General features: G+C 35.6%; 2 protein-coding genes across 2 annotated transcripts; one reads left to right on the forward strand and one right to left on the reverse strand.

Annotated features, from left to right (window-relative positions):
- Nucleotides 1-572: 572 nt before the first annotated feature.
- LOC132048087 (acyltransferase Pun1-like) lies at nucleotides 573-2,646 on the forward strand. Its single transcript, XM_059439023.1, is given in 3 exon segments — nucleotides 573-1,499; nucleotides 2,023-2,236; nucleotides 2,239-2,646. Coding segments are annotated over 3 exon segments (1,332 nt in total). The 5' UTR covers nucleotides 573-755; the 3' UTR covers nucleotides 2,613-2,646.
- Nucleotides 2,647-3,239: 593 nt separating this feature from the next.
- LOC132038743 (3beta-hydroxysteroid-dehydrogenase/decarboxylase-like) lies at nucleotides 3,240-10,268 on the reverse strand. The gene is made up of 10 exons (XM_059429381.1): nucleotides 9,766-10,268; nucleotides 8,728-8,817; nucleotides 8,436-8,569; nucleotides 8,167-8,337; nucleotides 7,625-7,750; nucleotides 6,263-6,342; nucleotides 4,981-5,179; nucleotides 4,337-4,450; nucleotides 3,822-3,888; nucleotides 3,240-3,629 (listed from the first exon to the last, which is right to left on the reverse strand). The coding sequence occupies exons 1-10, from the start codon at nucleotides 9,992-9,994 to the stop codon at nucleotides 3,574-3,576; spliced, it is 1,266 nt and encodes a 421-aa protein (XP_059285364.1). The 5' UTR covers nucleotides 9,995-10,268; the 3' UTR covers nucleotides 3,240-3,573.
- Nucleotides 10,269-12,911: the final 2,643 nt, after the last annotated feature.

A 12,911-nucleotide genomic window follows, 5' to 3' on the forward strand; every position in this document is an offset into this window, starting at 1 on the left:
AGTAACTGACAAATCGTAATCCAAATTAAATTAAAATGTTACCTAAACCAACGCCGGAAAATCTGGGAAGAAAATATTATAAGTTATCTGGCTAAAACGGCGAAAAAGGTTCAGACATTGTTTAAAATGGGTTTACAAATAAAATGAAGTTATGTTGAGTTTATATCTAATACGGGCTACTTGTCCAATTAATTATTCTATAAATATTTGCGTGACTATAAAACATAAAGTCTAGCGTTAAATTAATTTTGAATTTAAAGTGTCCTTTCTTTTGGACAAATTAACAGGAAATACCTACTTTAGTTTTTCGAGGTAAGTGTGCAGATTTAGCAGGCATTTGAACATAAAATTGGTTGAAATTTGAAAAATAATTTTTTTTAAAATAGAAGTTGAAAAATGATATTTGGAAGTTGAAATTGTGCTTGGACATGCATTTCAATTGACTAATAAAGCTAAAAGATTATGAATGAAAAAAGATTTTCACTTAAAAATATGTCAAAACTTGGAAACCTTATTATATTAAAAAATTATCTAAAAAATCGATTCAGTGTATAACTAAACAGTATTTTGAAAAATAAGCAGAAAAAAAACTCATGTTCAAATGGGCCTTTTTTTCCTTTTGTGTGTATATATTGTGTGTCTATAAATATATGACCATTATGCATATAAAATATGGGAGGCAAATCAACAAGCTGATCATTGCATATAAAGCTAATTAATTAGGAATTGAAGTAGTGTTATCTGTTCAATTAATCATGGCTTTTGCATTATTGTCATCACCATCACTTGTTTCCGTTTGTGACAAATCTTTTATTAAACCTTCCTCTCCCACCCCTCCTACTCTTAGATACCACAAGCTATCTTTCATCGTTCAGTCCCTCAGTAATATGTATATTCCTTTGGCCATTTTTTACCCTAAAGTACAGCAAAGAGAAGAGTCAAAAGAATCTCATGAACTTTCCCATATAGCTGATCACTTGTTGCAAAGATCTCTATCTCAAACTCTAGTCTCTTACTATCCTTACGCAGGAAAATTAAGAGATAATGCTATTGTTGATTGTAACGATATGGGAGCTGAGTTTTTGAGTGTTCGAATAAAATGTCTCATGTCTGAAATCCTTAATCATCCTCATGCAGCTCATGCAGAGAGTATAGTTTTTCCCAAGGACTTGCCTTGGGCGAATAATTATGAAGGTGGCAATTTACTTGTGGTGCAAGTAAGTAAGTTTGATTGTGGGGGAATAGCCGTCAGTGTATGCTTATCGCACAAGATTGGTGATGGATGCTCTGTGTTTAATTTCCTTAATGATTGGGCAAGGGTCACTCGTGATCATACGACGACAACTCTATTTCCTTCTCCTAGATTTGTAGGAGATTCTATCTTCTCTCCACATAACTATGGGCCTCTAATTGATCCACAAATTGTGTTTGATGTCACTGAGTGCGTACAGAAAAGATTCATTTTTCCTACCACCAAGTTAGACGCCCTTCGAGCCAAGGTAATACCATCAACAGTCTATTATTATTATCTGTCTTTCAAGATTTTTTTAATAAAACATTTGTAAAAGATATTTAATAGCTACCCTCGATTATTAGAGTATTTGTCAAAGCAATGATCTCAAAGGTCTCACTTACTTAATACTCCACTAATTGGGAGCAGTAAAACTAATTTTTAAATAGAAGGTATGTAGTTAATAAATATTTCTAATTTTTTTAAAACAACATATTTAAATACTCCATCCATTCCAGTTTAGGTTACGCTATTTCCTTACTACTCCCGGAAAAAAATAACACATTTCTATATTTGAAAACAACTAATTAAAACTTCACACTTTACCCTCAATGTGAAGTTTGTTACGCACAAAAATGTTATGATATATTTAAGATCACACGTTTCAAAAGTCATGTTTATTTATTTAACCACCGTATCGAGTTTAACTATGTCACGTAAACTAATACTGTTGAAGTATATTGAAATCAATTCACTTCACAAGAGTGACTAACATTTGGGATCGTTTGAAGGTAGCAGCAGATTCAGGAGTAGAAAAACCAACACGGGCAGAAATTGTGAGTGCCCTTCTTTTCAAATGTGCAATAAAGGCAGAATCAAGTACTTCAATGGGCCCATCAAAGTTGGTTCACTTCTTAAACATACGTACTATGATCAAACCTTGTCTTCCGCGAAGTGCCATTGGAAATCTCTTGTCAGTTTTCTCCACAACAGCAACTAACAAAAAAGTCTTGAGTTGCCAATGTTGGTTCGTAATTTAAGGAAGGAAGTTGAGTTTGCATATAAGAAAGACCAAATCAGTCAAAATGAGCTCATCTTAGAAGTAGTAGAATCCATGAGAAAAGGAAAAATACCCTTTGAAAATAAAGATGGAAATTGTACTATATATATTTGCAGCAACCTTTGCAGATTCCCGCTATACAGTGTAGACTTTGGATGGGGGAGACCTGAAAGAGTGAGTTTACCAAATGGTCCCGGCAAGAATATGTTTTTCTTGAAAGATTACCAAATTGGGAAAGGAGTGGAGGCGCGGGTGATGTTGCAGAAACAACAAATGTCTAAATTTGAGTGCGATGAGGAACTCCTTGAGTTTATTTCCTAATTAAAATCCAAGTTTTTACGAGTGAATAATTGTGAATGGTCGAATTCTTCATGCATGGCCTTTCTCCGCGGAGTTCATTTGTGTTGTTATTTTCCAGCTTAATTGTGGTTATTTCCCTTAATATTACTAGTCCTACCTTTTATCTTTGTTTACTTGTTTTGCTGAATGTCACTCTTACAGAACAATATATAATACTCTCTCATCCATCCCATTTTATGTGATGTTGTTTGATTGGATAGGTAATGTAATAAATAAATTTAAAAAAAAAAAAATTATGGCAGCCTTCGAAAATCGGGGATAATAGGCTCGTCCTTCTATCATTCAATACCTAAATACCAGGCTTAGTTTGTATGGCACAGGCGTGGAACCTGACACCTAAGTCACTAGTCTCTCAAACTTTCCACTTGAACACAGCCCTGGGGATCTCCTAGCTCATGTAACTTATCAAAGGTTTTAAGAATTTTTAGTTAGTAACCGCTTTTAATGTACCTAACAAAAATATCAGGAATACAACAAGGCTAAATATACTCAACAGACAATATTGGCAACAAAACAAAGGCGAAACGTACTCAACAAACAATACTGACAAGAGAACAAAACAGAGATAATTAAAGGAAACAAAGGGTGGGCAGGCGAATTGTACAATATTGGCAAGAGAACAAAAATAGTTAGAGGGAACAAAAGGATAGGTAGGTGAATTGTATACTGCAGGCATCATCAGATCAGAGACAGAAAAACTGGCTTGGAACAAGCGCATTGTGATATTGTACTCAAGAATGTATACAAAGTCCTTCAAGAAAAGAACTTGCAAAAGAAAGCTTCTCCCAAGGAAGAAGATCCAACGAGTGAATGACGTTGTGCGCCCTTGCAGTATGGCTGATTATTGGTTTTCCTCAGAAATGAGAGCTCTCCCAGCAACTGTAGAGCTTAAAGTTGCGTGTAAATTGTTGAACTAAATGATCTAATTTGTCTTCCTTTTGTCATATATAATGAACACAACAAAGGCAGCTAGGATTCCTGCAGAAATAAACAAGAGATGGTCAGCGCACTGATCACGGGATCCCAGGTTCCATTGTTTAGAGTGCTATTTCCATCAACTCAGAACAGAAACAGAGAAATTATTCTGGGCATAATAGAATGTTTGGCCAAGTTTAAAAGCAAGCGTAAATGATATGGACAGGGGGAGCAGATAGAGAAGAGAGTGCATACCTATGACAAACGAACTCCATGGCGAAATGATGCCGAGGAAGCTTAGAATCAATAGAGAGAAAACCACCTATTGCATCAGCCAGATGAAAGATTTCACAATTTAATAGATTAAAATGTCAGTTCACAGCATGATATAAAATATAGCTACTCCTACTACTTTTGGCCAAGAGGAGCAGGAATGATTAGAAAGACCTCTGTTGTCTGGATTCAACTTTTGTCAGGATTGAGTTAATTTTTGAGAAGCAAAAAGAAACACTCTTGATGATATACAGAAAGTAGTGGATTCCATCTCCGTGGACATGGCCAAACCATCATAGTCGATCTCAAGTAATTTGGGGTCAAGGGGTGTTTACTTGGAGTATGTATTTTATCAGAAAAGGCATGTCTACTCAATTCATAACCATATGAGAAAACGAACTTGGCTTTGCATTAGCTTCTGAAAATTAAATAGTAAGGCGTCTTTATCACACTTTTGCTCTCACACAAAATGGGTTGTATGTATTACTAGTAATTACCATGAGGAAGAACAGTTTACAAAGAGATCCAGACGATCTAGAAGGACCTTCCTTTCCCGACCCATGTTCAGATCTCAGATGTGGATAGGATTCAATTGTCCTCCTTAGGCCCTCCTGAAGAAAATAGAGTCATGCTTTACAACTAACATGAATTATGTAATGAGAATAAAAACAAAAAGAAACAGCAGAAAATGATACGATTGTAAATAGATGAGGTCCCATAGCAAAAAGGTAGTTTAATTTTGAAAGATCTAAGATACAAATATAACACACGAATATCAGTGTCTTATATGAAATGTAAGTTGAAAGTCACATGTACGCCATATTTGACAGGAAAATATGCCTATTCCTGCAGTAATGATGTGGACATTCAGACAGATCACTTCTTTTTTGAAACTGGATTCAGACGGATGACTTTTTTCTCGCATTCAATATCAAAGAATACAATTTCGGAGAAAATGGTTTACCATATTTTATCACATGAAAAGATCCAAAAAGATGTTGCAAGGTGATACAGCAATGCACAAAGACCATAACAATAACTAAAAAGGTTGGGAGTATCTGAGATAGACATGGTATGGCTAGACAATTTTTATGAGGAATTATCAGAACCAATTGATCGACCGTAAGGGTAAAACAGGAACCTGAAGTGGGACGATAGGTGAGTATCCTAGTCGATCACTTGCTTTTGAACAACTAAATGTTCTGCTGCGAGAGAGGAGTCTGATTCTTGAAGGAGTCAACTGTGGGACCTTCATTCCATAAGGAGCTAACAGCTTATAAGTCAGCTCCACCAAATGTGCAATTGGCATCATAACAGATGCAGGAATCTTAATGCTTGGCCTGCATACTACTGAAATCAGGAATGCATACAATACATAGCAAAAGAAATGGGGCAAACTGGTTATGGAAGACAGATGCTATCTAGAACACTATAAGGCGTACAATGATTTTATTTCATTTTGACGACGTAAGTTAGTAATTCATTAGAAGGCATCAAGGAGATGCAAGGTTAAAGAAGTACAAATGTTAGCTCCATTACAATAGATCATGCTAACATAAACAATGATATATTTATTGTTTGTTTGATCTGTTCTACCCCCACCCAAACACCCCTGCCTACGAGTCAACCTTGGCCCCTTCTTTGCTTCGTTGATGACTCAGAACTACCAGCTTTATGGTTGGAGGTGGAGGACCCCCTTTTTCTTCTTAGAAGAAGAGATGAGGTTTGTAAAACATATGTACTAATGGGAAAGTACTGCTGTACATATCAGATGTATTTCCAGATACCGATGGTAAAGAATATACAGACTCAATTGTTTAGGAATTATACAAGGGTTGGTCTACAGTTACAAACTCTCTCTTTCTCTGTATCACACAAACATTCAGACCCATTAAACGTAGCTCTTCTGACGAGCAAACTGAAGATTTATCAAGTTAATTGTCAGCATCAAACCTAATTTGATTAATTGTGTTCTGTAGGAACATCTCACCCATGAACGAAGGAGAAAAGCAGAAAACATTAAGCATTATATGGAAGAATGCTGCTCCTAACGAACCAAAACTAGGTCCACCTTCTCCAATTGTAATTTCATGAGGATAATGGACAAATTCAAAACTTTAATGATATTTTGTTTTATGAATTTCCTCACTAGTTCTTCCATGCAACCAAGGGTATTGTTTTCTTCATCTCTGAACCTGAACCTTTCCGGTAATCGAATTTCTTTTTGAGAATTACAAATAAACTGATTTCGCAAGTATAGTTCCAGGCATCAGCTAAGGAGGAATGACCCAATAACAAAATTTCGAATATTTTTCACTATAAAAAAATCAAGGTAAACATATCAAGAAATCAGAAGAAAAGATTGTAAAAGGAATAACTGTGAGCGAGCATTTTTCAGCATCCAAAACTTCAAATGAGAATACCTGTCATAGCCAAGACCTTCAAGAACAAGCGAGACAAACTCCCAAAACTTAATGGACTCCATGTTCGTGATGAAATATGCCTGAAAAGACCATTTGTTGATCTAAGATTTATCAAACACAGGTCATGTTCAATAATTAATAAACCTCATAACATGCTTCTCTCTTAATTCATAGAGACTCCAGGATACTCATAAGCTTAGTGCATGTCAAAATATAATCATTTTGACATCTAACTTTATTCCAAACCCCCACCCCAGTTTTAAACTAGAAGAAACAATGAGAGATGAGTATGCTTTCTGATTAGCAATACAAGGGAGGTGCCCCTTTCTTGAATGCTTGCTGTAACATCCAAATGGAGAGAGAAGATGGAACAAAACTATGACTTCGCACAACGGTCGAGTTCCTTGACCAGCAAAAGAAAAGGAAGACCAATGAGGTGGCTCTTATTTCTTGTCTGCTGCACAATTATAGGCCCGAATGCAATGGATGCGCAAGTTTTACACCTCCTAGTTATTGGCATAATATGTTTTATGCAACAATATATTATTATTTTTTGATAAAGTAAATTTTATCATCAAATAGTCAGCAATATGATTGTGCTGACAAACTCTACAGCAAAGATACAAAGTGTCAGCCTTGCATATCTTCTTTGAAATCTATGAGCTAAGATACAAAAATTTGTAGGTTGGTTGAATTAACTGACAAAGTTTTTTGGATAAGTCTATATAACCTACTATTCTACTAAATATGAACATTGTACTAACTAGTGTTCAGGGTATGATTTCAAGAGAGAGGGAGAAAACAAGGAAACCTTACTTACACAGAAGGAAAAGCTGATTTATGGCCACACAACAGCTGGTAACCTTATATGGTTAAGAGTTAAGACCCCTAGAGAATTCAGCTTTTCATGGAATCGTCAATAGCTAAGAGATATCTTGTTTATGCAAGCATACAAGTGAAACTTTGAAACTAAGGAGAACCTAAATGAAATTGATGAGTTTCACCGAACCTTTAAAGGTTCGATATGCTGGTGAAGCTAAAGTCGGCATCATTCAAGTAAAACTTAATCTAGATAGCTCAAGATTTATTGCTGCACGAGATCAGGTTGATCACTTTCTTCACAAACATATCACAGCCACGTAGGCTGGATCAAAACAGATAAGACTTGAATGAGAACTCAAAAATCTCCATTGGATTGCATAATCATGGATCCTTCCATGTATTGAGGCCACTATTTAAACAATTTGAAGAACAGAAATAACAAGTGATATTAAAGCATATGGCCAGGTCAGATCATGTATTGTCTCTGGTATTTATGATTTTCCAAAAATCACAGAATATTGAAAAACAAAGAAACATTACGTTCCCAGCAGCTTTCTCTGCACTTGCTCCTCCTGATGCTAGAGCTCGTTCTGCACACACATGAGCATGTGCCACATTCTCCACGTAAGTGAAATCATACATGTTATTGCCATCACCAATAATGAACTGCAAAATTAAGAAATAGAGAAATAAAGCTAAAAGCCAACCAAACAGTGAAAAGACTGGTAGAATGCATCTGCAAGTTGCAAGTATTCAGTTTCTTTCTGTTCAAAAAAAAAAAAAAAATCTGTTCAAAAAGATGGTTGCCAGTATTCAACTCTTTTTAAATTGGTTAAATTCAATTTGGCCATGGAAAATGCCAATAGTGATCCAATAGTAAGTGCCATGGAAGAGAATGTAGAAATTACTTAGTAAGTTCCTCAAGATAGATCTTCTAACCATGGCTTACAAGCTTCGAGTACTACAACAGTAAATTCACCTATTGTGTACATCTAGTTTCATATCTAAAGGCTTGCATATAACACGAGTGTGACACGGATTTAAAAGATGCATGTGTAAACAAAATGAGGCTCTAAATTCACCTTAGATTTGCCAGCCCTTGCAGCTGCGACTAGTGAAGGGACGAGCAACCTATCACCAGGGCCAAAAATACTGCTAGGTCTAATGCAGCATGTCAGCAGCCCTTTAGTACCATTTGACTTGAGAACAAGTGCCTCTCCTTCAGCTTTAGTTGCAGAGTAGGAATCATTATGCTGAAAATTTTATCAGTAACAAGAGTATGGTTATCATCTAACCTAATATGAGGATTATTTCTCATTCAAATGAAGTGCAAAGTACACAGAGGCACTACCTTAGCAGGATATGGCAGTGATTCATCCCCATTTAGAATTCCGTTAATTCCATCAAACACCACACTGGGAGAGCTGGTGTAAATAAGTCTTTTCACTCTTAGCTCAACGCAAGCATCAATTACATTCTGGGTTCCTTCGCGTATATTTATGCACATGAAAAGAGAGAACTAAAACTTTCACGTAAAGACAGACGATAAAGACCATTAAGAAGTTGTGGCAATAGAACTGCTGCCTTGACTTCATAAAGATCATTTCTGTTCTTAATAATCTATTTTTAAAGCTTTCCCATACCTTCCACATTAACTGAATAGTGGAGTTTGTAGCTATTGATTGATGAATCTGGAGCTGCCATGTGGAAGACAACTTCAGCTCCGTCACAAGCTGCAAATATCAAATGAATAAAGTTAAGACACCACAAGTTAAAGATATACCTCGTATGTCACATAGACTCAGGCATAGATACTGGTCGATAAGTATCTGGTAGGTGTATGTAGGGGTATGTCAAGTTTTTAGCAAGTTTCTAGCGTATCTTGAAAGATATACATGACATACTTATACCCATGTCACATTTATTTAGCACGGATACTTGGGGCCGAATGAATACTCCATGTCACATAAGTAATCTCAAATACTAAACTTAAAAAGATTAGTCCAGAAAAATTAGCTGGGATGATTCCTTTGTAATATGGACTCAGGCATAGATGATGGTAAGTAACCCGTACCGGTAAGTCTATTTTTTAGCAAATTTTTACTGCATCTTGTAAAATGTACATTGAAATACTGATACCCATGTCACACTCATTTAACACAATTACATTGAAGCAAATGAATATCCATGTAACATCTCAAATACTACAGTCAACAAGATGAGTCTTGAAAAATTAGCTAGGAATCATCATCAAAATTATCTGATACAAGGCTTACTTTATATGAATCAATTGGAACACAGAAAGCCACCTAATTTAATTACATTGAGAACCATCAGGTCTCAGGTTCAAATCCCAGCTGAGACCAAAAAAAAAAAACACACTCAGTGATTTCTTCATTCTTCACATCTGTCCAACCACCCTTGTTGGACAGATTTAACGGTATTTATGCTGTTGGGAGATAGCACGTATCAGTGGAATTAGTCGAAGTTCGTGCAAGCTGGCCCAGACACCACAATTATCAAAAAGAAAAAAGAAAGCCACCTATTTGATTCCACATTATGGCTAAAAACACTACATTTTGGACAGGAGAATACAAGATGCTATTAATAAGTAACCAATACAAAACAAAACACCCATATTCAAGAATCAAATCAAGAATACAAAAAGCAAAAGAGAAGACCTTTGAGGACTTGAGACTTGTTAAGAAGATCCATGGATACATATACAGCACGACCAGATTGCAAGGCTTTTCCAAGAGTACCCTTTTCTTCAGAAGGCTCAAGTTTAATGGTAGGACCCAAATCAGCAATACGAACATGATATATTTCATAGTGGATCAGCATTTCCACTAAATGCCGAGCAGCAAAGCCTCTTCCACCTGTCACCACACACCATTTCTCTTGTCCCATTTCCTACAATTGTACCAGGAGATTCTTGAAACTGGGCAATCCAAACAGAAATAGTTTATAGTTCTGTATGGTGAATTGTGATTGTATAGAGGGGCGTTATTTTGTTTTTCTGTGTTTTCTTTCCAAGAAGAAAGATGAGCATCGTGGATTGAGGAAAAAACTTAAAAATAGTCCCTTATCTTTGGATTTAGACCCAAAATCATCCTTATTCTTTCACAGGAAGCACTAATAGTCCTTCATGTTTATAAAATTGGTTCACTTCTGATACTCCTTTAAACTTCCTTCTCTTTTTTAACGTCTAGAGGTTCATGACCTTATTTCAAGAAGTAGGAAACATATCATATTACTTCTTTTTGTCACATGGACAAAAAATGCCTCGGTATATATGTAATTAATTTGAATAAGTTTGACAATATTGTAATTTTATTTTAATTTTTAATTTTCCTCCAAGGGGATGACTTCTACTAAATAAAATTCTTACTCATTCAAACACAAAAAGAAGTATTATTTGTTCATATGAATAAGTTGAATGCGAAGTGACTCGTGATCAGACGAGCACCAATACCAACTATAGAATTGGTTAAGATTAGGGGCTACTAGGAACTCGTTCAATATGCTTAATTTACGTGTATATCGGTGTTCCGGTCCGAAGTGTTAGGCTTGATCTTGTCTTGTAACATCACCTTTAATTTATTCATTCTTTATGTATTGAGACATGCAAATTATAGTTTGAAAGCAAAGGTTAATCTAGGTTTACATGTTTAGACTGAGCAGAACAACGAGTACTCTCTTTCTCACCTTCTCTCACATAGAATTATTATTTCTACTAAACAAAGTGGAAGACGCCTGAACATTCCGTGCACTAAATTGTGGACAAAACAAATGTTAAAAATAGGCTGAAGTTTGGAAGAGGACCGAAAGTGTACCAATATTGCAAACATGAAGGACTAATAATCTACGTGTGAATGATCGAGGATGACTTTAAGTCTCAGCCCAAAGTTAAGGGACTAATTTTTTTCCCTTTTATAATTTTATGGTTATTCAATTTTACCCACTGTAACCCTCACGTGCAGAAGTAATTTATATTGAATAACCATCACGTGCAAATATGGCTGGAAATTTCCTATGAGCGCAGAAAGATTCTCTTACAACGATTATTCAATTGTTTGACAGGAAAACAATGGAAGAATCAATAAAAATCAGAATATTAAGTTTGAACTATTACATTTTTACAAGTTTCACACTCCAACTATCAGTTATTTTTTTTTTCGTACCAATTATCAAACCATATTGGTATTAATAAAACACGCTTCGAGCTTAGGTATGTATTAAAACACACCTCGATATTTTCTACCTGAACTATCACCATCTACTCAACTAGGTGCGTTTTAATACAGGTGATAATTCAGGTAGGAAAAGAGAACAACTAATAGTTGGGGCATGAAAATCCCGAAAGGATGATAGTTGAAGGGTGTTTTTGACCATTACCACATTAAATTATTTACAAAGTACAATAACAACAAAAGATTGCAGGGAGAAAAGGGAAATCAGTTGATAAGCAACTTTTTATTTTTTCTGGGGAATAAGTAACAGAGTGACAGCGCCATAAGAGTATCTCCTTCGTTCTTACACCATTTTTGCTGCTTATTGACCAAACACGTATGCTCTTGTAATTCATGCAGTGGCAAATTGCCCATGTTAAAGAAGATGTGTGCAATATGTTTGATAAATGTCTCGAATGAATTGTTTGAGAATATTAATTAGGAAGTGAACATCTAAAACTGAGAGAGATTGTGATAAAGAGAGAGAAATTGCACTTAGGTGTTCAAATAAACAATTGTCCCTCTTTTTTTTTTCAATTGTATTTTGGTTTAGTTTAAGTCAAGTTGCACTTGCACCTAGAAAAACTATTCTATCTGGTACCTGTTATTTTTCACAAGCGTGGGCATGAACAACTCTGCTGAGATTTGAATTTACCCTCCTATTATTTTCATTTACTTCATTGTCTCCTATTGTTTTGATCACTTCATCGACCACTAAGTCATACCTATTAAAACGACAGAATTCTATCAGTTACCTGCTAGTAGTATCTTTAACCAGTAGGTATGAGCAACTTTGGTGAGATTTGAACTACATTGCTACCAGCAACGCCTATTGATGCTCAAATCAGAATTGTCCATTGTTTGACATACTTTAGCACCTTCATGCTGAAGTCCAATAAAACTACTGCTTTCCCCATAGGACTAATAGGACTAATTGGGAAAGAATGTCAGTGCAGCTTACAAATCTTAAGCAATAAGCAGGACTTCATTTGAAAAAAGCAAGTATCTTCCAAACATTCATTTGCCAAAAGTATCTCACATCAACCAAGCAATTAACCACCTCAAGAGTCATAAGTCAATCATTCCCCAAAAGAATAAAAATAATTCAAACTCATTTAGTACTTCATCTACTTGCCAACTTAGGAACGACATAAACTCACATAGTATTCCTTCTGTGCTGAATTAACCATCATACCTTCTACTTGCACTTATTCCTTCCGTTCTCAGCAACCACCATACCTTCTAATGTGGTAGAATCACCACTACATAACCAAATAGACAGGGCTTAAAGAACTAAATAGTTGACCAGCAGAACTTAGTGGGAGGTAGGAAATAATGTTAAAAATGTATAGCTACTAGATGAAAAGATTTCATCTTCTTCTCCTACCCTCCCATATGTCTAATGCAGCAAGTACCATGCTAAAAACAAATGATGAACTAATCTGAAACGGATAGTTTGCATCAGCTAAAAGGAGGAAGATAGAGGGTATTTGTCAATTCTTCTTTTCTTTTTCAGTCAAAGAAAGGCATAAACATATGTCTAATGCAGCAAGTACCATGCTAAAAACAAATGATGAACTAATCTGAAACAGAAA

This window comes from Lycium ferocissimum, chromosome 2 (genome assembly GCF_029784015.1).
Source record: "Lycium ferocissimum isolate CSIRO_LF1 chromosome 2, AGI_CSIRO_Lferr_CH_V1, whole genome shotgun sequence".
NCBI classification, from domain to species: domain Eukaryota; kingdom Viridiplantae; phylum Streptophyta; class Magnoliopsida; order Solanales; family Solanaceae; genus Lycium; species Lycium ferocissimum.